General features: G+C 45.4%; 1 protein-coding gene across 1 annotated transcript; it reads right to left on the bottom strand.

The window, feature by feature from the left end:
• Positions 1-8,516: 8,516 nt before the first annotated feature.
• On the bottom strand, positions 8,517-24,355 carry apool (apolipoprotein O-like). Its single transcript, XM_084331679.1, has 13 exons — positions 24,300-24,355; positions 23,322-23,417; positions 23,070-23,192; positions 21,622-21,676; positions 19,466-19,564; positions 15,548-15,639; positions 14,379-14,480; positions 14,077-14,266; positions 12,094-12,252; positions 11,184-11,540; positions 11,014-11,073; positions 10,291-10,725; positions 8,517-9,411 (listed from the first exon to the last, which is right to left on the bottom strand). The coding sequence occupies exons 1-13, from the start codon at positions 24,309-24,311 to the stop codon at positions 9,326-9,328; spliced, it is 1,866 nt and encodes a 621-aa protein (XP_084187805.1). The 5' UTR covers positions 24,312-24,355; the 3' UTR covers positions 8,517-9,325.
• Positions 24,356-26,882: the final 2,527 nt, after the last annotated feature.

Here is a 26,882-nt window from a genome sequence, read left to right as displayed (position 1 = left end):
ACAGAGCACAGTACACAGAGCTACGAATGTGCTTAGAGACAATGATGTCCGATGTAGCTGATGAACCGTACAAATATGCTATCCTACTAAAGCACCTCAAGGTGCCCCGAGCGCACAATATAGCGCTGGCATATGCCACCTCTACTACCCCATACACCGCGGCTCTAGCAGCACTCGACCAAAGATATGGACGCATATGGGACTACGTAATACAAGAGATAAGGCATATTGACCGCCTACCCCCAGCCACAGACAATCGCTCACTAGATGACCTGTCTATCAAGGTACAATCCCTGGTAGGGATGCTGGGGGCGCAAAAGGAAAAGGGTATGCACGAACTGTACGCAAACTCTAATGTCGAGAGGATTTTAGAGAAGCTTCCGCCCGCCCGACAAGAGCGCTTCAGGCGGCAAAGAGACCACCGTGATCCTAACGGTCCCGAGCCATCCCTCCTAGACCTAGCCGACTTCCTGGCGAGAGAAGTCAACAGCCTACGGTTGGATACGTTCATGCGGAGCACACCAAGCTCCAGAGAGGGACCTAGGAGAGCAAACGATGGCCGCAGATTGGTGACCGTCATGCACCAATCAGAATCAGTACCGAGCAGCAAGAACCACAGTACCCCCTCGATGAAAGAGAAGTGGAAGATGGTGTGCCCGTACTGCGAAAAGGAACACTGGCTGTCACAATGTGACACGTTCAAGAAGATGACCGCCGACGAGGTGAGTCAATGGATAAAGTCCAACCGACGCTGTTACCGATGTGCGCGCAGTCACATGGCAGCCGATTGCCGCTTAAAGAAGAGGTGTAGTCGGTGTGACGGAGCCCACCTAGACGTCCTACACGACAGTAACAGAAGAAAGCCTGCACCCTCAAGCAGCACAAAGGCAAGTGTTATGTACATTGACCCCGCCAGCAGCGGGGGCGCCCGGGTGCTCTTAAAGGTGGTCCGCGTAACATTGAGTTACCAAGACAAGGTCATGGACACTTACGCCATCCTTGACGACGGGTCAGAGAAGACCCTTCTCCTCGCGTCCGCTGCGGCCCAGCTGGGGCTGCGGGGGAACGAAGACCAGATGACGATTCGGACAATAAGAAGAGATCTAAAGACGATAAAGGGCGAGAATGTCTCCTTCACTATCGCAGCAAGCGGGCAGCCAGAGAGACGGTATAGGATCACTAACGCTTTCACCAGCCAAGACATAGGCCTGTCGCAGTACACCTACCCCATCGCCAAGCTGATGGATAAATATGTGCACCTGCGTCAACTACCTATACCGCTCATAGACGGTGCCACCCCGACCCTGCTGATAGGCTCCGACCATGCAGACCTCATCGTCCCGATGGACCGGGTCCACACAGGGCCCAGAGGCTGTCCTGCAGCAGTCGAGACCCGCCTAGGATGGACACTACAAGGCCCCCTCGCTAGGTCTCTTAACCGAACAGCAGCCACTAGCTGCCTCCACTCCAGAGTGACAGAAGAAGACACCACCCTCCTACAGCATGTCGAGAGGCTATGGACACTAGAGACAATGCCCTTTAAGAACGAAAAGAAAGACATTCGTTCCAAGGAAGACATTTACGCTATAGCCCTCCTCGAGCAGGGGACAAAGAGAGTCAAAGTCAACAGAGTGATGAGATACGCAACTCCACTCCTGAGGCGAGAGGGTATGCCTACCTTCCACGCCCCAAAAGAAGCGACGGAGCGGTATCTATTGAACACAGAGCGGCGCCTAGCCAGAGACCCCGCTCAAGAGACTGTGTACCGCGCTGAGATTGACAAGCTAATCACAGCGGGACACATAAAGAAAATTGACATTAAAGAGGCCGATCAGACGACCGAATCATGGTACGTGCCGCACCACAAAGTCCACCACAACGGCAAGGATCGTATTGTGTTCAACTGCAGCTACCAGATCGGATCACAAAATCTGAATAAAGAGCTCTTGCCCGGCCCAACACTCGGCCCCTCTCTACTAGGCGTGTTACTACGTTTCCGCCAAGACAAGGTGGCCATCAGCGGCGACATCAAAGGGATGTTCCTGCAGGTGAGACTAGTGGAGGAGGACAAGCCCCTGCTGCGGTTCCTATGGAGAGAGAGGATCGGGGACGAGCAACCAGCCATCTATCAATGGGAAGTCCTCCCTTTCGGAACCACATGCAGCCCATGCTGTGCTACGTTTGCACTGCAAAAACACGTCGCAGAGGACCCAGCAGCCGATGAAGAGGTCCGACAAAGTGTAGGAAATAGTTTCTACGTGGACAACTGTCTGCAAAGCGTCTCAACGCCAGAAGAAGCCGAGGCCCTTCTACTCAAGCTCCGCGCCTCCCTGATCAAAGGCGGCTTTGATCTCAGGCAGTGGGCCAGCAGCGACCCGCAAGTATTGCGCAGCCTCTCCCCCGAGGACAAGGCAGCAAGCAGCGAGACCTGGATGGCGACCATCCCAGGAGAAGCCCAAGAAATGACATTAGGACTAGTCTGGCGCTTCAAAACAGACTCGCTCCATTATAAACACACACCCCTGACCAAGGAGCAGGGAAGGTCGACTGCACTACCGACCACAAGATGGAGTGTATGCAGAACACTCGCCAGACAATATGACCCGTTGGGATGTATTCTACCTTACACCACCAGGGCAAGGATGATTGTAAGAGCGTTATGGGACAAGGACCAGGGCTGGGACGACCCCATACCCGAACACCTTGCCTCCACATGGAGAGAGTGGGAGACAGAACTCAGCTCACTGCCAGGTGTCAACATACGCCGCAGCTACTTCCCACCCACAGTGAGGCCGGAGACGTGCCAGATGGACCTGCACGTCTTCAGCGACGCCTCCGAAGTAGCCTACGGTTCGGTGGCCTACTTGCGTGCCCGAGAGGAGGGAGGAGAAATACATACTGCTTTCATCCTGGTTCGCTCAAGAATAGCCCCACGCAAGCAACAATCTATCCCGCGTCTAGAGCTCTGCGCAGCCCTAGCAGGAGCGCAACTCGCCACGTTAATCCAACGTGAACTCACCATCCCGGTGCAAAGAACAATCTTGTGGTCAGACTCCACGACAGTACTCACATGGATCCGGTCTGATTCGTGTAGATACAAGGTCTTCGTGGGAGTCAGAGTCACAGAGATTCAAGATTTAACAGAAGCAGCAAGCTGGAGGTATGTGGACACAAAACACAACCCAGCTGACGTCATCACCCGGGGAATGTCCCTGGATGACCTCACCCGTCACAATCTATACAGTGACGGGCCAGAGTTCCTCAAGCTCCCGGAAGAAGAGTGGCCTACACCCACCCCACGGGAAGCGAGTAAAGAGGAGGCCGAGAACAAGAAATCTATGTTCTGTGGATTGACCACACTCGTCTCCACAGACCCCGACATAGACGATTGCCTCACCCTTGAGAGTGCGCAGCTAAAGACATTCCTGTGGCACCACCCAGAGGTTCAGCTCACTACTGACATTACCGCAGCTAACTACGAAGAAGCAGAACTTCTTCTCCTGCAACGAGCCCAGAGAGACTCGTTTCCCGATGAGCTAGACTGTCTACAGGGAGCAAAGCCCGTCCCGTCAGACAGCAGATTGCTCCACCTAGCCCCCGAGAGCGACGCCCATGGTCTCATCAGAGTGGGTGGTCGTCTGCGGAGAGCTCCAGACTTACCGGATGACGTCAAGTACCCTATAGTCTTAAACAGCCGACACAAGGTCACAGAGCTGATCATAAAGAAATACGACGAGGATGTGCATCACGCCGGGACAGAGAGAGTCTTCGCGGAGATCAGACGTCGTTATTGGATACTGCAAGGGAGAGAAGCAGTGCGGCGTTTCCAGCGGACTTGTCTAGACTGTCGTAAATGGCGAGCGCAGCCCAGTATACCCCGGATGGCTGACCTACCTCCCTGTCGCCTCCGACTCGGCGACAAGCCCTTTCACTCCACCGGTATGGACTGTTTCGGCCCGCTGTATGTAAAGAAAGGAAGAGGGACCGAGAAGCGGTGGGGTATTGTATTCAAATGCATGACCACCCGAGCGATGCATATAGAACTCCTTCCAACCATGAGCACAGACTCATTCCTTATGGCCTTCCGAAGATTCACATTGCGGAAAGGCAAACCGTCTATATTATTGTCTGATCACGGGACAAACTTCAAAGGCGGAGAAAGAGAGCTGAGAGAGAGCTTCCAAGCTATGGGCCCAGAACTTAAGACCCATCTCGCTCCATACCAGATTGACTTCCAGTTTAATCCCCCGAATGCACCTCACTTCGGTGGAACTTGGGAACGAGAAGTACGTTCAATAAAGACAGCCCTGTACGCCGTGCTTGGGGCCCAGACCGTGGCGGAAGAAGTCCTAATGACAGTCCTCACGGAGATCGAGGGAGTATTGAACTCAAAGCCCCTCGGTTACGTCTCAAGTGATGTAGCAGATGTCGACCCAGTCACCCCCAACACCCTCTTGATGGGGCGGCTGGACCCCGCGCTACCACAGACAGTGTACAGGCCTGAAGAAGCGAACGGCCGAAGAATGTGGAGGTACAGTCAAGTATTGGCTGACAAGTTTTGGAACAGCTTCCTACTCCACTACCTACCGTCTCTACAGACCCGCCAGAAATGGGTGAAAGAGAGAGACAATTTGACAGAAGGAACAGTCGTCATGATTATCGACCAGTCACTACCCCGAGCTATGTGGCCGGCTGGCCGCATAAGCAAAGTGATCACCGGTGCCGACGGAAAGGTCAGAGCAGCCGAAGTGCTCGTCCAAGGGCGGATCTACACCCGACCCGTGGCGAGGCGAATAGAGTTGCCAAGGCTTCCCGATACTATTGATGACGACCATGACCCCATGACTTTGTGAACTGCCCTACCCCTCACAACAGACATTGAGTAGTGGACAGTGCAGTTAATCTGTCTCTGCTTAGCTAATTAGGTGGGACTAATTAGGAGGCGGCTGTTACAAAGGATCAGATTAAACCGAATATATATATTTATTGATTGATATATATTGCATAATATTTGTATATCGTTTGATATCCCTTGTATATTCCTTGTACATATACACGGAATATCCCTTTAGCCTAGTACAGACCATAATATTTCATTCTCCTATTGGACAGCGGTCCACAGGCGCCAAGGCCATGCCTCCAAAGTCAGGTTCAAAGTCACCGCCGGGGACATGCCTGGACATGAACGGTATTGCGCAAGGATATGAGACAGGAATAAAGCTGGTACTAGTTTATTCATCTAAGCGTATAAATACGGCGCAGGTGAATACAGAAGCACTTAGTAACTAAAGTTGAAGCCTCACCCACGATACGACGTGCGGTGAAGTATGGCCTGTTTGGCCCCAAATAGAGCATTGAGACCGCGTGCGAATTAATAACTGAAGTGTCACAGCTTAACGCTGTACCGTCGAGTGCGACCTATTCTATTAAGTCAGTAATAGTCTATTTGTGTATAGTGTATCGTGCGGCTAAAGTTCTACAGTGACCAGCATCACCAACGTTTTCTTCGTATCAGCTAGAGTGCTTATCCAGGCTGGGCTGCTTATCATGGCGCTTTCACCCGAGGAGCCCTAGACGAGGACCGCGTGGACATGTACACTGGATTATCTACCCGACGACTGCATAGCCCTTTTCGGCTGGATTATATTTGCTTTTGGTCCTGTAATTAATGGAGCGGAGAATCGCCGACACCCACAAGTGTGTGGGATTTACCCTGTGAGGAGCCACGTCGAGTCTGCCCCTCAGAAGCCTGAGGCAGGCTAGCTTTCTTCCATGTGGAGCTACATGCTACGGAGAACAGCTGTATTCGTCTGTGGATCAAGATCTTATTGCACCGTCTCCTGTACTCGGAGTCTCATTATCATCGTTGACCCAGACTCTGCTACCGACAGATCCTCTACCCTTGCTGGCTTACAACCGGGGGGACCCTTCCAGTATCTCCCGCTATATTACTAGTGTACCATAGATATAATTCCCTAAGATTCAGGTTGTATGATTACCTCCTGCGTAATATGAGAATGGACATTCGTTATTGATTTGCCTACGCACATTCCTTTGCCTTATAAGCGCATTCAAAGTGAAGTAAAGTAAAGTATATTATGTACCCTTTGCTGCAATAAATACTTAAATACAGCTTTGTGTGGAACCGATTCATTGTGGGGAAGTGTTCATCATTAGATACCTGTGTACTGTATGGCCAGTAGGAATGTACATAAAGACGGTAGTGGTTTAATGATACCATACTTATCAATACAGTCAGGGAATTGTACCCCTCAGTTACAGTAAACTATATGCATGTCAAGCTCTCCTTCGATGCACACTAAGGTCTAGTGTAAACTATATGCATGTCAAGCTCTCCTTCGATGCACACTAAGGTCTAGTGTAAACTATATGCATGTCAAGCTCTCCTTCGATGCACACTAAGGTCTAGTGTAAACTATATGCATGTCAAGCTCTCCTTCGATGCACACTATGATCTAGTGTAAACTATATACAGGTCAAGCTCTCCTTCAATGCACACTAAGGTCTAGTGTAAACTATATACTGTACAGGTCAAGCTCTCCTTCGATGCACACTAAGGTCTAGTGGAAACTATATGCATGTCAAGCTCTCCTTCGATGCACACTAAGGTCTAGTGGAAACTATATGCATGTCAAGCTCTCCTTCGATGCACACTAAGGTCTAGTGTAAACTATATACTGTACAGGTCAAGCTCTCCTTCGATGCACACTAAGGTCTAGTGGAAACTCTATGCATGTCAAGCTCTCCTTCGATGCACACTAAGGTCTAGTGGAAACTATATGCATGTCAAGCTCTCCTTCGATGCACACTATGATCTAGTGGAAACTATATGCATGTCAAGCTCTCCTTCGATGCACACTATGATCTAGTGTAAACTATATACAGGTCAAGCTCTCCTTCGATGCACACTATGATCTAGTGTAAACTATATACAGGTCAAGCTCTCCTTCGATGCACACTATGATCTAGTGTAAACTATATACAGGTCAAGCTCTCCTTCGATGCACACTAAGATCTAGTGTAAACTATATACAGGTCAAGCTCTCCTTCGATGCACACTAAGGTTTAGTGGAAACTATATGCATGTCAAGCTCTCCTTCGATGCACACTAAGATCTAGTGTAAACTATATACTGTACAGGTCAAGCTCTCCTTCGATGCACACTAAGGTCTAGTGGAAACTATATGCATGTCAAGCTCTCCTTCGATGCACACTAAGGTCTAGTGGAAACTATATGCAGGTCAAGCTCTCCTGGATGAAAGTCACGGAGAGGCTAACAGCATCACTCCTTGTTTTTGTTAGAAATATCCTAATTGTTTATATAATCTACTAACACTCAGCTCTAACATACATGCATACCACACAAGACATGCCACCAGAGGTCACTATAGTTCCTAAAGGTAGAACACAATCAATGCAACGCAGTGCTGTATCGAGCCATGGTTCGAACAGATTGCTAAATCACAAACTAAAACAAGCTTTAAAAGACAACTGAAAGAACATCTAACAGCCCTACGCCTGTAAACACATGCTGCACATTTAGACATACATAACAAATAACCAGTTACTTTTATTTTTAGTGACAGGAATATTAGTAGCCTATACAAATAGGTGGTAAGTATTTACAGTATATGTTTATGGTTTCTCACTGCTTGTGAATTGAGTGCATATTAATAGTTATGTAATGTATATTGTACTATGTATGATTCCATGATTAGGAATGCGTTATGTATAGTAATATGTTTCATAGAAAGTATATAATCTTTTTGATTTTTAATACCACTTGGTTGCTGTCGTCATGTTTATATGTTATGTGTGGACCCCAGGAAGAGTAGCTGAGGTTTTGCATCAGCTAATGGGGATCCTAATAAAAATCATAAATGTAGCCGTGTTGAGGCTCTCTTCTCACTGTTATGTAACTTGTACTGTATGTTATTGTTTCTTGTTTGTGTATTTGTATTCATGTTTCCCCTCTGGGATTAAGAATAAACCAAACCATACAATGATCAGTGTCATCACTGATATACTGTGTTGTTTTACAATGTAGGCCTGCATGGTCACTGACATGTCAGTATTGTCATGGCTGCAAAGGTGTTTTTGGTAGGATGATAAGAGATTTGTATTTCTCCCTTTCAGAACATAATTGAGGTTTTTGTTGTTGCGAGTTGATTTTTGGGGTAAAATACGTGGACTGGGATAAGGCTGTGTCCTAAGACTTCCTTTGTCCTGCATGGGAACCAACACCACCATGTCATGAGAAGAACCAATACCATAATATATACCTATAAACTTAAACTATAATACATGCACTTATTTGTATTTGCACTATTATATTTAGTATATGTATTTTCTTTTGCTCTATGCTTTTATCTGTGAAGCAATTTGGTACAATCACAACTGTTGTAAATGTGCTATATAAATAAAGTTGATTATGATTATGATTAATGTCCTGCATGAGAACCAACACCATCATGTCATTGGAACAAAAACACACATTTACATGAAAAATATACTTTTATTTGGAATAACCCAAAAACCAGAGGACACAAAGTGCTTGATTTCACAAAGTGGCACACAACACAACTCCAGATTTTCACCATAATCTTCAGAAGCACATTGACGGCGCGTCTTCAGCAACTGAAACGCAGTGGGGCCGATTTACAATAAATAAAAACACTGCCATCAATGATTGAAAAAAGCTATAACACAAAATCCCAATTACATACTTTTTTTTAAAGACATCAACCGGGAGAAAGCTACATAACTCTGTCATCAGTAGCCTACGTACGTTAAGAGATTTGTAAACAGTTATGGGTGTATGTCTCAGAAGCTGTATGTTACCTTAAGGCCTCCCTGTGACCTTCTACACACTGCAGTGTTTCCCCACACAGATAATCTTTTGGCGGCGCATCACAATAACTTCCCCAACACCACATTATCAGTGCTTCTTGTGAGGTACGTATAATATCTTCCACTAATAACTATGTATTTAACCCGCACCGCCACAAAGCAACCTTGCAACCAGCAGGGGAAACGCTGTGCTCCTGAATCAATACTGCAATTACAAAAAATGGAATAGCCTCTGAAAGGCAGCTATAACAAAGCCTGAGGCATTCATAAACTGGGTATATATCACTTTCAGTAGGAGTAGAAATGGAAATGTTGCTACTTTGTGACATGACAAAGGTAATGGTTATGGTAAAAATAACTAGAGTAAATGATAATGGTTCCTGGATCTTTACATAATTTGACGTTTTGGTGACGGATGCAAGATGACAGTGCTGCTGTAGGGTTTCTCCTGGGCTCAGTGGGTGCTGTACAGGTCAGCATCATCGGGGTGCGACTGGCCGAAGTCCATCAGAGCCGGGTCGGCCTGGAAACTAGAGTCCCCTGGAGGAGAAGAGAGGACAGGCAGCAGCAGGTCAAGTTACTCAGTCACACTTGTTGTAGTTTCTTTGCTCCGACCACTTGGAATTATCTACAAGATACCTTAAAAATCAAGAGCCCCTTGGACAATTTAAATATATGATTTTAAACCATTCTGTCTCTCTCTCAATTTAGTTGACAAAGAACATCCGATCCCAACAATTGTAATAACGTGTTTGTTTTTCCAGTTTTGATGGTTTTTAAATCTGGTATAAGGCGACACGAGGGCTGCAGAGGGCGAGCCGGCCGTGGAGCTCTGCACTGTGGCTGGTGTGAGCGGTCCAACCCGCTTCCACAGGGCCATGAGTTACTGGGGTCACGCACCAGGAGCAGCAAACACAGGAGTGCCATCGTTTTCACGTTCGTAAATCCTACAACGAATTTACAATATAAAACCGTTCCGAGAATGCCAAATAAGTAGGTAAATCGAGTTACGAAGGAATTCCTTGGTAACTTTTACATATGTTCGTTCGAGAATGAGGACCAATGATTTGCATTTGTGCATTTCAAAATTGTGTCAACAACATGTCGCCTACATTATGTAAAGTTCATAGGCCTTTGATATGGACTGACACACTTAAGTTGTGGCTACTAGCTGTTGTGCTAAGAAAATACTCAAGCCATCCAGGCTGCACTGTGACTGTTTTGATTGACAATACATATTAAATATCAGGTATAACGTTACTGCAATAAGCTCAATAAACAGATACTATTTGACCAGAATTTCTCCCATTTGTCCAGGACATAGAACGCTTCCTGGACACATGGACCGGCACAGTTTTTTCTAGCGGAAACCTTGGTGCGTTTGTGTGAAAGCTGAATGAATATCCATGGGAACGTTACCCGTCGTTGGGGTTGAATCCTCCCCGGGAGCAGGGGTTTCCTCTGGGGCAGGAGGAGCAGAGGGTTCCTCTGGAGCAGGGGTTTCTTCCGGGGCAGGAGCAGGGCTTTCCTCTGGGGCAGGAGCAGGGGTTTCCTCTGGGGCAGGAGCAGGGGTTTCCTCTGGGGCAGGAGGAGCAGAGGGTTCCTCTGGAGCAGGGGTTTCTTCCGGGGCAGGAGCAGGGCTTTCCTCTGGGGCAGGAGCAGGGGTTTCCTCTGGGGCAGGAGCAGGGGATTCCTCTGGGGCAGGAGGAGCAGAGGGTCCCTCTGGAGCAGGGGTTTCTTCCGGGGGAGGAGCAGTGGTTTCTTCCGGGGCAGACTCTACCACTGCTGGGGCCGAGGGCTCCTCAGGAGTGGGCTCAGCCGGTACAGATTCTACTACAGATTCTACTACGGTCTCTGAACAGGCGAGGACAATATAAAGAGGACAAAGGGGGGGGGGGGGGGGGGAATTACAGTCGAAGGCAAATGGATGGGGTACTGAAGTTGGCAATGCCATTTGGGGGCCATTATGGGCCACGTAATACAGTTGTAGTGTATAATTCCATAGTATGGATAGGCATGTTAGACTTTATTTTTGGGAGTGGGTTTCTTCATTAAGCGCTTATCCTTAGCATTAGGGCACAAGTATCTTGTGTTTTATTATAAATCCATGGTGCAAAAGAGAGAGATGGATGTGCACAGTACCTGCTGCTGGGGCTAGTGGCTCCTCTACGACAGGGGAGGGTGGAGGCTCAGAGGCTTCCACTGCAAGAGAGGAGAATACAGCAACACATCAGACCAAGGTAAACTAATAGGGACTGTGGTGCATGTGTGTGTGTGTGTGTTTAACAGAGAAATCAACATCCACACACTACCTGCTGCCGTTACAGGTGGCTCCTCTTCAACAGCAGCAGGAGCAGACTCAGACTCAGACTCGGCTGGTACAGGTGGCTCCTCTTCAACAGCAGCAGGAGCAGACTCAGACTCGGCTGGTACAGGTGGCTCCTCTTCAACAGCAGCAGGAGCAGACTCAGACTCGGCTGGTACAGGTGGCTCCTCTTCAACAGGAGCAGACTCAGTCGGTACAGGTGGCTCCTCTTCAACAGGAGCAGACTCAGACTCGGACGGTACAGGTGGCTCCTCTACAACAGCTGCAGGGGCAGACTCGGACTCGGCTGGTACAGGTGGCTCCTCTACAACAGGAGCAGACTCAGCCGGTACAGATTCCACTACTGTCTCCGGACAGCAGAGGACAACATACAGAGGACAGAAGAGTTACAGCAGCACATTAGTTAGTCTGGATTGGCGCCATGAGACTGTGGGTATAAGCTGTCATTGGCCAACTATTTCAGTTGGAATTCTCCTCCCCTTCCTCTGAGACACTATTTTGCAAGGGCACCGTCGCTGCTTAGCGTCGCCCAGGATGATTGTGATTGGTATATAGAAATACAAACAAGCTAGAGTGTTTTTTCCCCTATACCGGAATGCTAACAGGTTCAGCCAGACCTCTCTCCGGCGCTGGCACAGCGCTAAGGTTTTGATTGATTGAAAATGTTATTAACAGATTGCAGAATGGGTACAGTACAGTACAGCTCAATACACACAATTGTTAAGGGGATGCAGACCAGAGAAAGACTTTCGTCTTGTTTACATCAGGGTCCCCCATTTAGGTAGTGTGGAGAGGAATGGCTACGCAAGACCAGTAGACCGCAAACAAATTGGAATATGGAAGTATGAATATGTGGAAGTGTGTGTGTAAAAGAGAGAGATCAAGGTCCATGGTACCTGCAGGTGGGGGCGTCAGCTCGTCTTCGACGGGAGCAGGTGGCGGCTCGGGTGCAGCAGACTCTGAGGTAGAGGGAGCCTCTGGTGACTGTGGTGGAGCCTCCTCTATGACCGCAGGGATAGCAGCAGCCTCAGCTGGTACAGATTCCTCTACCGACTCTGGACCAGAGAGGAAACAACCCAGAATCAGTTAGGTAGGGCAGGGCGGTATAACAGTTGAACCGGTATACCAGTAGAAATCCGTGCCACGGTAGAGATTTTACTCTTACCAGATGTGCCGGTAGAAGGCTACTTTTAGGCTCTTTGAATGTAAAAATACTTTTTCACATTTACAAATGTAACACACAAAGCTAGTGAACAATGCCATTAAAAGATAATAAACTAGTTTGTGGAAGACGAAAGTTGTCAAGAAGATGGTTGGCCCATTATTGGCTACTAAAGAATGATTCATGGCGAGATGGAGGCGGCGAGCGTGATGTGGGAGCTCCCGATACAAACAATAAAGAAGGATTAGGTCAAAAGAAAGACGCTTCGTCCATGATCTGGATGTGGTTTGGGTTTAAAAATTATTATCTGCAAGCAATGTGGAGTGAGAGTTGTTGTCAGATGCACACAAGCACTCTCTCCACAGGTGGTGCTAAATGAAAAACAACAACATCGCTAGCCGAGTCATTTTCCAAACGGTGGAAGGGCATTACAAATTCCATGCTCAATGACCTAAATTTACGTTAGCTGCTAATCTCAACTAAGTGGCTCTCAAAACAATTAAACTAATCCTGGAGCTGTTCACAGCGGAGGGACGTTGGTGAAGTTAGTTTCATATTAGCAAGCTCCAGCGCAAACAGTGAGGAATGGGAGGGGCTGCTGAGCTCCATACTCTCTCTCTATCTCTCGCTCCCTCTGTATGTTCAATGGTTCCCTGTATGTTCCATACGTTCCCGTGTTATACCGTGGTGAATATAAGTATGGTTTTAGAGCGGTCTGGGGTCATTCCCGAAATGCTGAGTTATAGCCTTATACGTCAATCCTACTATAGACGTTGCCGTTTCTTGCCTGTACACACTACTATTCCCAAATCACATCTACAGTATGTCATAGGTATTATGGTTCTTTCATCATGAATGCATGAAGGGGTAGGGGGGGGGGGTCGTTTCTGATTATTTGATTGTCAGTAATGGCATTCGTATTGAACACTAAAAAAGCTTATCAGCCCAATCGGTATAAAAGCATTGCAGGATCAAGCTAAAATTGACGTCAGATAGTCCTTACCTGTGATCGGGAGTATTCCAAAAATAATATTCCAATTGTTTAATCGCCATCTGGTACATCCGATGTCCATTTGGTCCACGGCATAACCCACCACAACATATGGATCGGGGATATTTGACGCGCTTCAATGGAACCGGGAGAACCGCTCCACTCGGCCGACAAGGAAAAGTGAGACCGGAGACATTTGGCCATTACACAGGCCAAGATACAAGGTTACAAAGGGTGCTCGATACCGCCATCTAGCTGGATGTGCACCGGTATTGCACTTTGGCGATCTCAGACTCATTCCCTATGATAACACCAAGGTCCCTGGATGAATAATGAATAAAAATATCGAATAAAGGAATAAACAACCAAAACCCGAGAAATCTCGGGTCTGGCGCCCAACCGCTGGCGAGTTAACCGACATATCTCGGCTTTGGCCTCCATTGAGTTAAGTTAGCTATAAGCCTTTCTCCCTCTCGTGTGTGTGTATTCGGAATAAATTGTTACCATCCTAGAGTTTTGTACTGCTCCTAAAGCATTTTTTATTATTATTATTATTATTATTATTATTATTATTATTATTATTATTATTATTATTATTATTATTATTATTATATGAAAAACAAATATACCGTGATATATACCATTACCGTCCACATTTCTAAATATTCTGTGATACGGCGCACCCCTAGTTGTAGGCACAACATGTCTGGAGTGTGTGTGAAGTACCTGCAGGGAGCTGGCCAGGTGTCGAGGTCTCCTCTACGACGGGAGGCTCTTCAGCTGGAACAGGTTCTGCCTCTGTGACGGGCGTGGCCTGATCTGGGCTCGCTGAGGTGAGGGGGGTCTCTGGGTCTTGGCACGGGGTGGGTAGCGCCTCCTCCGCCACTGGAGAATCTGGCTTTGGCAACGGGGTGGACTAGCAATAGAGAACAAAGAGGAACAGAGTTAGTTAGTTAGTTAGCAGGAAGACGCTTATCTGTGAACTTGTAAGGTTGGAGAAGCGTGAGTGGTCCTTGTAGTTTGTTTACTTGTGGCTCTGGGGCAGCTTTCTCCTTTGGTTTGGGGGTGAAGAGAGATGAGACAGCGGAGCCACTCCTCTGGCCTGCAGCGTACAGCTTCTTACCCGTCACCTGAGTGTGAATGAACCCATGTCAATACCGGTACCGGATACTGGGCCGATACCAGGCTAAAACAGAGTCAAAACACTCCCACCCCAACTCACCTGCCCTCCCCACCCACCCACCCTTAATCCCAGAACACCCACCTCCCCCATATTCCTAAAACACGAAAAAAGAAAACATTACATATTAACAACTAACACTACAGTACAATCAAAGCAAAAACAAATAATAAACAGAAAATAAAACAGAAAAGGAGCGGGAGTAGCTGTAGCTCAGGCCCACATCACTCCTCTGTAAGTATCAGGGTCTGTGAGTGGGTGATAAAGTCTCCAAGTTCTCTCTAATTTGGCTAGAAATCCTTTCAATGAGAACCTTATTTTTTATAATCTTAGAACCTGTAACACCGCCTTTGTGTTTTGTAATTTTAACACAAGATGTTAGATCTCTCTAATGGAGAAAACTTGACTACCGTATATAGATCTCAATAATTTTTGTCCCAACGGCCCCAAACTAATGGTCTAAGTCTATACCGTTCAGTATGTGATGAATCGAGTCGATATTCGCCATCGGCCAACACTTACAAGTTTATGACTGTATGTGGAAAAAGAGGTGCATCCCAACGTCATTATGATCGTAGCCTAATATACCTGAGAATTGCCCTGGATGTATTCAGAATCAGAATCAGAATAAAAAAGGCCAAGTAGTTTTCACATACAAGGAATTTGCTTTGGTCGTTTTTCGGTGCGACATTAGTGGACAGACATTAACAGACAGATAATACAATAAAGAGGTGGAGTAAGATAAAAAATGAAATATGAACTAAGTTAAGCACAATAGAATATAATTATGAAATAAAATTAAATATAGGCCAGGGCTGTATCATTTTATTCTACCTCTTTATTTACAGTTGTACAGCCCTGGCCTATATTTTATTTTATTTCATAATTATATTCTATTCTATTGTGCTTAACTTAGTTCATATTTCATTTTATCTTATTCTACCTCTTTATTGTATTATCTGTCTGTTAATGTCTGTCCGCTAATTCGCAGACTCTGTTTTCCAAAGAGTGCGTTACCTTGAGCACGGCCACTGTCTGGGCGGGGTAGCACACGGACACCCCTCCACTCATCATGGCCAGAGGGACCGCTACCCTCTGCCAACGAGACCCTGACACAAGGCGGGAAGAACAGAAGAGATGAGACAGACTCAACACAGCTCAGACTGCCCTATGTTGGACCTCAGAAGGCTGCTGCAGTCATAGGGGGCTTTCCAGATGGTAAGAAATCAACATCCAGGCTAGGGATGGGCCTAAGTAATTGAGTACTCGCCGTTTCAATTTAACTCGAGGCGTTTTTGAGGGTACTCGATTTGTAATTGTAAAAATTGCAATCATCAAAAGTGCTCGTTTGTGCCACTGACACAGCTGGTCAACTGTGGAGCATGAGAGCGTACCACTTAGCGTTATCTAAAAGATAAAAACAGCGGTTTGCGTTTGTGCATTTCCAAATTGTGCCAACATCATGTTGCCCAATTTGCGTAGCGTTCATAGACTTAGTATTGATACAGACATGCTATTCCATGAGCGGAGAACTGTAGCTGAGCAGACTGGAGGTAGTGTAATTATTCCAAATGGCAACTGACTGTTTTGACTGACAATACGCATTAAGCATTGGGTATATTACTGTGCATTGTTATGTCCGTGGAGCAATACATAATACAATGGGTAGTTTTTTTTTTTTTTTTTCGTATTTTTTTGAATACCCCTTAGAGGTAATTTTAAACACGTAGCGACAATGAACTAGTGGCTGCACTTGTGCGCCAATTCAAATTCTTACATGTCCCATACAAGCTCTCGCCAGACACACCAAGCTCCCGGTAGCCCCACTTGAATATACTGTAAGACCATTTCATAAATGTAACATTATTTCATCTCCAGACAGCCGGGCTGCCCCCCCAAAAATTGTATACATGTGTAAATGAAATGTAAGACTTTTGAATACCTTTTATGGCCTCAAATACCCTGGGTCACATAGTGGAGGCATATTTGATGGCAGTGCATTAGTGCCAGAGTGTGTGTGTGTGTGTGTGTGTGTGTGTGTGTGTGTGTCTAGCAGGTGCATAGTGTTAAAATTAGATAATGTCAACATTGTAGGGCAGTTAGACAAGCACCCTGAAAATAAATCCATTCATCATGCATTTGACAAGTATATCAGAAACGCGTCGGGATAAGATCAGAACATTCAGTGCAGGACAAACACCCGGCTGTATGTCGTGGGCCGTTTCTATGGTAACAACTAATCACACATATACACACACAGTGCCTGGGCACTGCATCAGTAATACAGTATCGGTTTTGCCCCCAGAATCAATCAAATTCAAACAATACCCTACTCCCCACAGGTTGGGTATTGAATCTGAGCAGAGGAAAAAACTATACTTTAAAAAACTATGCCATGCCAGGCATGCCTACACCGTGGCAAAATCGATACTTTTAAAAGATAATTAAAATAAATATATATAAATACCACATAAACAATCAATGACCAATTTAAAAAGGTACTATAGATAACATATACATAATTTTTTAATACATCCACAGAGGTTTTAGAAAGGTCCGGAATAAAAGTATTGCTTTTCCCCCCCAAAAATATATTGACATATTTACTAAAATGTACATTGTGTACGTAATACAAATAATTACATATATTATTATTACATATTTAAAATTGTTAAAATTTTAACATTTTCAGAAAACGTTTGAGCTCCCTGCTGGAAAACAAACCCAGGACAGTCGCATGGGAGGCAAGTGCCTTTACCTCAAGACTACCGAGACACTTTTCTGATACCATACCGTTACCTGAAACTAACAAAACCCTAACTTTATATCTTAACTCTTTCTCTGCCACGCTGGGAATGGGATATGGCTATGTGCTGCCACGCATTAAACCAATGGAGTCGCTCACCTTGTGTGCAGGGCTATAACTGTTCTATATTATAGCTATGGATACAATACTATGGCCCATTTGACAGAGTATCCATCGTTCAAGATGTGAAAAATAAATAATTTTTCCATCCATACATTCCCGCTTTATGATTAATTGATTGTCAATAACGGCATTCGTTAGTACAACAACGTACGCTGATCAGGGCGATGACTATGAAAACAAGGCACAATCAAGCTGAAATTGACATTAAATTGCTCTTACCTGTGGCCGGTGGGATTCCAAAAAGAATATTCCAATTATTTGATTGCCATCTGGTAGATCGTATGTCCATTTGGCCCACGACATAACCCACCACAGAATAAGGAATCGGGGTCCCGAAAGCAATTCAATGCAATCGGGTGAAGCCCTTGATCCAGGTTACTAGAAAAGTCCGCCCGGAGGCATTTCATCATACACAGAGTCTCAAAGGAAGTGCAACATCAGCCGCATACCACCAGGCGGCGGTATTGGACTTTTGCTATCTCAGACTCATTCCCTAACACTAGCCTTCATGGATGGATTATGAATGGAAATAGCGAATAAAAGAAATAACGATCAAATAACGAGTATACTCGTTGTTGGCGTCCAACGATTGGCGGCCAATAACGATTATACTCGTCGTTGACAGTGAATGAGTTAACCATAACTGTTAAAACTAACCATCATCATAGAATTGCTGTGTTTGTATCAGAGTGGGTGGGTGGGTTAGTCTAGTAGTGAGAGCACTCGCCCGCGACCACAATCATTGTGTAGGTTCATTGTGTTAGACTTTTAGACCAGTACCGCATAGTGAAAGACCAGTACCCACAGTGAAAGACCAGTACCCATAGTGAAAGACCAGTACCCACAGTGAAAGACCAGTACCCACAGTGAAAGACCAGTACCCACAGTGAAAGACCAGTACCCCATAGTGAAAGACCAGTACCCATAGTGAAAGACCAGTACCCACAGTGAAAGACCAGTACTCATAGTGAAAGACCAGTACCCATAGTGAAAGACCAGTACCCATAGTGAAAGACCAGTACCCATAGTGAAAGACCAGTACCCATAGTGAAAGACCTGGCAGTACCCCATAGTGAAAGACCAGTACCCACAGTGAAAGACCAGTACCCATAGTGAAAGACCAGTACCCACAGTGAAAGACCAGTACCCATAGTGAAAGACCAGTACCCATAGTGAAAGACCAGTACCCACAGTGAAAGACCAGTACCCATAGTGAAAGACCAGTACCCATAGTGAAAGACCAGTACCCACAGTGAAAGACCAGTACCCATAGTGAAAGACCAGTACCCATAGTGAAAGACCAGTACCCACAGTGAAAGACCAGTACCCACAGTGAAAGACCAGTACCCATAGTGAAAGACCAGTACCCACAGTGAAAGACCAGTACCCATAGTGAAAGACCAGTACCCATAGTGAAATACCAGTACCCCATAGTGAAAGACCAGTACCCACAGTGAAAGACCAGTACCCCATAGTGAAAGACCAGTACCCATAGTGAAAGACCAGTACCCACAGTGAAAGACCAGTACCCATAGTGAAAGACCAGTACCCATAGTGAAAGACCAGTACCCATAGTGAAAGACCAGTACCCACAGTGAAAGACCAGTATCCATAGTGAAAGACCAGTACCCATAGTGAAAGACCAGTACCCCATAGTGAAAGACCAGTACCCATAGTGAAAGACCAGTACCGATAGTGAAAGACCAGTACCCATAGTGAAAGACCAGTACCCCATAGTGAAAGACCAGTACCCATAGTGAAAGACCAGTACCGATAGTGAAAGACCAGTACCCCATAGTGAAAGACCAGTACCCCATAGTGAAAGACCAGTACCCATAGTGAAAGACCAGTACCCCATAGTGAAAGACCAGTACCCCATAGTGAAAGACCAGTATGCATAGTGAAAGACCAGTACCCCATAGTGAAAGACCAGTACCCCATAGTGAAAGACCAGTACCCATATATTTTGTGTGTGATTGAGTAGTTATGAGCAGTGCTTCAGTTACCTTTCCGTGCCAGGAACGCCCCCAGCAGGCCAGTCATGGTGATGCAGCCCACCCTGGGGAGGAAACCAGGGGGCGGGTCCCTCAAGTAATGGTACACATCTGGGAACAGACCATAATCAGCAACAGTTAATACAACCAGTTACCAAAAAAAGAAATCTCAAAGACTTGAATCTCAAAGCATTCTCATTTTGATTCGGTTATAGAAAATATTATATGTCCATCCCTATTACAATTCTTTGTAATAAACCAGCTTACTGGGCATACATTCTCTAGCGTACACACATAATGTTTGGTCAGTCTCCCATAACAAAATGTCTTAAATTATATCTAGGCCCAGGTGCAGCTTATCTCTTTCCATGATGCACTGCACTCCCCAGGATAACTTCATTCTCTTACTGAGTTACTGTATAAAATTAGCTCAGGGTTACCCATGACTCTGGGTTTCACTTCACATAGCCAGTCATTTTCAAGTACCTTGGAACCTCTGACATAGCTAGAGAAATAGCCAGACACCGTCTCATGACTGCATTTCCACATTGTTCTCTTAGAAATGCCTGAGTAGGGATGCACGATATTGATTTTTTGACACCGATACCGATAACTTTATGCTCCTCAAGCCGATATTTATTGTATTATAATATTTTTTTTAACTGTATATATATATATATATATATATTTTTTTTTTATCAAAATTTTTTTTTTTTTGTAGTAGTATTTATAAGCTCCGACGTCATCGGTACTGCTATCGGTACTCGAGAAATTATGGAGGTTTTTTTTGAGGAATTTAAACGTCGCAAACTAATCTTGTTGGCCGTTGTCTATCTCTCCTGCCTCTGTGTCTCTCTGCCTGCGCGGGGAGCGAGCGGCCTGCCTGCTCTCTCCTCTCTTCCCCTCCCACACACACACACACACACTCACACACACACACACACACACACTCACACGGGTGCTGCGCTGGAGTACAGACAGCTCTGCTCTCATAATGGCGGACAGAACGAAATGTTCAAAAGTCTGGGTCTATTTTACTAAAGTCGATGCTGATAACGCTCGTTGCCACAAGTGCAACAAGACATTTGCCAGTAATGTATAAGCGCTGGTACTTGTCAATGTGGCTGGCGGGGAGATAACGTTAGCTCCGAGTAGAGTAATGGCTGACAATCCGGAGGTAAATAAACGAACGAGAGCTTCTGATTGGTGGTAAGAAGAAGAGGTGGGTGCAAGCCGTGGGACGTAATTGGCAGATCGACTGTCTGTCTCCGAATGTAACGTGACTACGTCACAGCCAAGAAAGGGAGCGCTGGATTTGTGAAAAACTCCCTGTTCCTAAACCACACGCTATCAGTTTTACCACAGTACTGGCAAAACGGGAGGAGGCTATAATAAAAACAAGCGCCCTTCATCCAAATCCACCCACACCGGATTTCTTTTAACCAAAAAATTTATTATATGTTATCGGAGCTATCAATAACGTTATCGAGTTTATCGGGATGACGTCATAATTGCTGATATCGGCCCGATAATTATCGTGCATCCCTATGCCTGACATGACCAAACATCTTTCTTTCCTGTGTAACCTTGTGTCTGACAGTATAAAACACTCTGGGCTCACTTCGCAGATTGTCTTCCGCTCTCTGTATCGAACCGAGACTCTGTGGCAACTACCTACAGGACAGATTTACATTCTGTGAGATGACTAAGTTAGGCACAAACATTACTGCAACGCTAAAACCTGAAAAGAGATTCAGATAGATGACACACACAGCTCTCTTATTTGATATGTAGGTGGCCGGCACCGCCGTGTTGACGTGTTAGCAATGTTAAAGGAACACGTCAACATTATGGGAAATGAGCTTACAGTCTTCTCCAGAGTCAGACAAGAAGATAAGATACCAATCTCCACTCTGTGCATTCAGTAGAGAGCTATCCGGCTGCAAGCTATACTGAAAGCGGATACGGACTGGCTAGCCTAGCTGGTGGCCAAAAACACCTCTCCTGGAGTTTTAAGCTACAGTAGGCTAGTGGTCTGTGTCCACTTCCATTCGTTGCTAAGCTAGGCTATCATGGAGACAGATAGCTTGGTTTCTATCTTCTTGTCTGACTCTGGAGAATCTTGGTTGGTGAAAAAAAGAAGTGCGGTGACAAGACCGTTGACTCACCCTGGCCTGCGTGGTACAGATTAATCGTGCCACTTTTCACGGAGACACAGGCACCCTGCGAAGAGCACAGGACAACAGCATTACAATGATGACAAGCACCGTTCACCGGCAGAGAATAGAACTGTCCAGCGGGGCGACATTGAAAAGGATTTAGGCTAACATTAATGTCAGTTTGAGACTGAAGTTTCAATCATTCACAGTTGTTAAGCCATTGTGGAATCTCCTAGAAACAGCAGTATAAAGAGCTGCACGGATCTGCCACCACGAGGGCCCCTTCCCATTTTCTCCTGAACTCTACTGTGCTTTACCGTTGTACCTTGGAATGAGGTGAACAGACTGAAAACTTTATCTCATTAGATAAAATAGATGATGCATATATACATTTGTATTGCTGATGTTAACACAGTTTTCCGTTAATAAATCCCAATATCGTGAAAAAACAATATTGTGACTAGTATCGTGCTAATATCGTATTGTGGGGCCTCTGGTGATTCCCACCCCTAGGGGCGTGTGTGTGTGTGTGTGTGTGTGTGTGTGTGTGTGTGTGTGTGTGTGTGTGTGTGTGTGTGTGTGTGTGTGTATGTATATGTGTGTGTGTGTGTGTGTGTGTGTGTGTGTGTGTGTGTGTGTGTGTGTGTGTGTGTGTGTGTGGTCATGTCTGAAACACCAGCAGAAACATATGTTGCGATTGTCTGTAATACTAGTCTTTTACCTGGGCAGCCTGGATGTATGGCAACACAGCAACACTAGTCTTTTACCTGGGCAGCCTGGATGTATGGCAACACAGCAACACTAGTCTTTTACCTGGGCAGCCTGGATGTAGGGCAACACAGCAACACTAGTCTTTTACCTGGGCAGCCTGGATGTATGGCAACACAGCAACACTAGTCTTTTACCTGGGCAGCCTGGATGTATGGCAACACAGCAACACTAGTCTTTTACCTGGGCAGCCTGGATGTAGGGCAACACAGCAACACTAGTCTTTTACCTGGGCAGCCTGGTTGTAGGGCAACACAGCAACACTAGTCTTTTACCTGGACAGCCTGGACGTAGGGCAACACAGCAACACTAGTCTTTTACCTGCACAGCCTGGATGTAGGGCAACACAGCAACACTAGTATTTTACCTGCACAGCCTGGATGTAGGGCAACACAGCAACACTAGTCTTTTACCTGGACAGCCTGGACGTAGGGCAACACAGCAACACTAGTCTTTTACCTGCACAGCCTGGACGTAGGGCAACACAGCAACACTAGTCTTTTACCTGGACAGCCTGGACATAGGGCAACACAGCAACACTAGTCTTTTACCTGGACAGCCTGGACGTAGGGCAACACAGCAACACTAGTCTTTTACCTGGGCAGCCTGGACGTAGGGCAACACAGCAACACTAGTCTTTTACCTGCACAGCTTGGACGTAGGGCAACACAGCAACACTAGTCTTTTACCTGGACAGCCTGGACGTAGGGGAACACAGTCCCTCTCACGGAACACAGCCCACTCTGAAGGGCTCCAGGCTTCTCTGCAACAAACTGAAACTGAGGCTGTGCCGCAGGGTTGTACACGGACAGCTGGGGAGAGGGGTGGAGACACGTTAGTGGGCCTATACGATGCAGTGCACAGATTAAATACAACTCCTCAAGTGTGTGGGAAGAGGTACCATCTTAGTGGGGGCCTGCTAATTGCTTGAACAGCCATACCGTTTCATGGGCAAGTCCATCCACTGGAGCCTCACTGACTCTATACACACGTATGGATGCTAACCCAAACACCGTCGGGACGGCCACCATCGCCACCTAGACAGTGTGAACGAATGAATGAATGAATTTTTTTTAACAGATTGCAGAATGGGTAGAATACAGTACGGCTCAATACACACAATTGTTAAGGGGATGTAGACCAGAGAAAGACGTTTGTCTTGTTTACAGTACAGTCGGGTCCAGTATTTGTCAGATCAAGGCACAACACCACCAACAACAGGACTGCATGTACTGGTTTAAATATCAGGACATATTGAGGTCATGATACACGAGCAATATTGTGAGAAAATACATTTATGGACAATAAAACATTTAATAAAAAACATTTATCTATCATGAGTGTGTTTTTATTTGTCTTTCTTGCTTATTAATAATAGCCCACTAACGTTATGTAAAAAGTATAATCTGTCCTGAAGGAAACATTGCCAATGAAAGTCGCCCTGTGTGTCATCATCAATTTAAAGACGTTCATCTGACAGCATCTGCATTAAGTAGGCTACTAGTACTAAGTTAACTGTGCAGTTAGCTGCTGGTTACTAACATAAACACATTATTAACTGTTTATAACGTACGATAGCGGTTATGTTGTGGGGTACATGTACATGTACCTTAAGCTACGTACTTAACGTAAGAGGACACATTGTACAACAAGTAGGCCTAACGTTACTTTAGGTTGTGACGTTAGACTGCTAACGTCAAGTTAACTGGTAAGTTACCAGGCTAACTAGCTCAGCAAAACAGCAGCCCCCACGCTGGACAGCTGCATGGGGGGGAGAGTTCAGTTCCTGTCAGCTGTAATATGTCTCAAACAACCACTACCATTCATAACACACGCATATTTATTTTTGTATGTACTGTATATATATATGCCAATTGACTATTAAATGTTTGCCATAGAATGAAATATCGAACATTCACCTTGGCCGCCATGACAGCGTTCCTCTTCGGGGGTTGGTTGGGTCGCAGGCAGCCAAGGGGGCGCACCTTATCTCAAGACGTCACCAACGACAAAGTCGCCTACTGCCATCTACAGGCAGGAGTTATGAACTTCATCAAAATTTGCTCTCATTTGGACAATGCTCTTCTACAGGGCATGATTCTATTATTCTATTATATTCTATTGGAAGAAGAAAGTGCTCCCTTCAGACAAAAATCCAATACTTGTCATTTTCATTAGCCTACATTAGACAAGGTAGTGAATCACCAGTCAGCTCTGACTATTTGTTGTTGTTAACTTGTTTGTGTTTATCAGACGATAGAAGAGAACTATGGCAGTCCAGCAAACGATGGAACTATGGAAGTACAGAAAGAAGGCATCAGGTCCCAGCGTCGCAGAACTCGTCCTCAAGGCAGTATCCGCCTCTTACTGTCTGATACTATCATGCACTCTTCCTACTATACTAATATGTCTTTACTATTATTCACTCAACACTGCAGCACCCAAGTTTCAGCACTGTTTGATGAACAGTGTTACTCAGTTGTAAGAGTTGTACCCTTCCTGCTGACTTGTTGTACAGAACTTGTAAGTTGCTTTGGATACAAACGTCAGCTAAATGACAAAATGTAAATGTATCAGAGGTTGTATTGAGACGCAAACGACATTTGAGGCTAAAATGTAATAACTGGCAGCCCTGAATGAATGAATGAATGAATGAATGAAAACTTTATTTAACAGATTGCAGAATGGGTACAATACAGTACGGCTCAATACACACAATTGTTAAGGGCATTCAGACCAGAGAAAGACGTTTGTCTTGTTTACATCAGGGTCCCCCATTTTCAATTCATAATGCCATTTATGACATACACAACATACATGACATCATGACATTTATGACATAGGGACATACATGACATACAGGTATATAGTACGGTTACATTTGTGACATATACGATATGCAAATATACAGTATTGTTACCCAGAGATCCTAACAGAAAATATATACATATGATGGGGAGGAGACTGTACATTAGGAGGGGGTGGGTGGGTGGGAGAAAATACATACGGTGGGGAGGAGACTGTCCATTAGGAGGGGGTGGGTGGGTGGGGTTCGGCCATTTACGGTGGCCAGTTTCGAATTGCAGCCTCCCGTAGGTTTTGAATGTGGGTAGGGATTCACTTTTTTTTTTACGGCTGTGGGTAGGGCATTCCACATTGTTGTGGCATAATTGCGAAACATGTTTAGTCCCTTGTTTGTGCCGAATCTGGGTTGCACATGATTTGTGGAACTCCCTCTGGTGTTGTGGTCGTGGTATTCACTGACCTTTGGGAAGTATTTCGACATGTACATGGGTACCTGAGTGGTGTAGTGTATCTTGTGGACCAGGCCCATTGCAAGTTGCTGTACTCTGTCGTCTACTCTAAGCCATCCTAGGTTGTCAAAGTGGGCAGGGGTGAGGTGGGTTTTAGGAGTAAGGTCAAGCAGTAGTCTGACCAGTTTGTTTTGTGATGTTTGTAATCTTGATTTTAGTGCCTTTGAGGTGCTTTGGTACCAAGACTCTAGTTTGTTGGTTGACTTTTTTTATTACATTGGATGCCATTTTGTCATAGGAAAGATTTGCCTCTAGGATGGAACCCAGGTATGTAATTTCATCTTTCCTTGTGACAATATTGTCACCCACTGTAACTGAGAAGCCGTTGGTCTTGCTGAGTTTGTTATTTGATCCGTGGCCATCAAACCTGGTCTACAAGATACACTACACCACTAAGGTACCCATGTACATGTCGAAATACTTCCCAAAGGTCAGTGAATACCACGACCACAATACCAGAGGGAGTTCCACAAATCACCCACCCACCCCCTCCTAATGTACAGTTTCCTCCCCCTCGTATGTATATATTTTCTGTTAGGATCTCTGTTTATAACAGTACTGTATATTTGCATATCTTGTATGTCACAAATGTAACAGTACTGTATACCTGTATGTCATGTATGTCATAAATGTCATGATATATATATATATGTATATCTGTGTGTTGTGTATGTCATAAATGTCATTATGAATCGAAATGGGGGACCCTGATGTAAACAAGACAAAAGTCTTTCTCTGGTCTGCATCCCCTTAACAATTGTGTGCATCCTACAGCGGTTTACAGTATTTTGACTGAACACAGCGCACACATAATGGGCTCCCTTTGTGCCTTTTCATCATCATGGTGAGTAGTTACTAGTTACTCTAGTAGGCCTGTTGTTATTATCTGACATCTTTATCCAAGATAACATGTTCCTTTATTGATCCCCTTAGGGGAATTCAGGATCATAGTAGCACAGGGGAGGGTAGGTATACAGGCAGGTTAATAGAAATTATAATAAAATATAGAGGATGAAAATATCAGAATAGAAGGTAGATCAAATATATATTTTTTTAAATAAAGATGGGGGTCTGGTCAGCCGGACAGGTGTGACATACAGTATGTATACTCTATCGATAATACAGTGTGCCAGATTCCGTGCAGGGTTCATTAGTTATTAAGAATCAAACAGTTCCAACAGTTCTAAC

Source organism: Notolepis coatsorum (genome assembly GCF_963971535.1).
Source record: "Notolepis coatsorum genome assembly, chromosome: 16".
Classification (NCBI taxonomy): Eukaryota; Metazoa; Chordata; class Actinopteri; order Aulopiformes; family Paralepididae; genus Notolepis; species Notolepis coatsorum.
This window is presented reverse-complemented; position numbering and strand designations above follow the sequence as displayed.

Coding starts and splice junctions, on each gene's coding strand:
- apool (XM_084331679.1), bottom strand. Junction 23,193..23,321: donor ATGGACTTGCCCATGAAACG/GTATGGCTGTTC, acceptor CCCTCTCCCCAG/CTGTCCGTGTACAACCCTGC. Junction 11,074..11,183: donor GCCACCTGTAACGGCAGCAG/GTAGTGTGTGGA, acceptor CCTCTCTTGCAG/TGGAAGCCTCTGAGCCTCCA.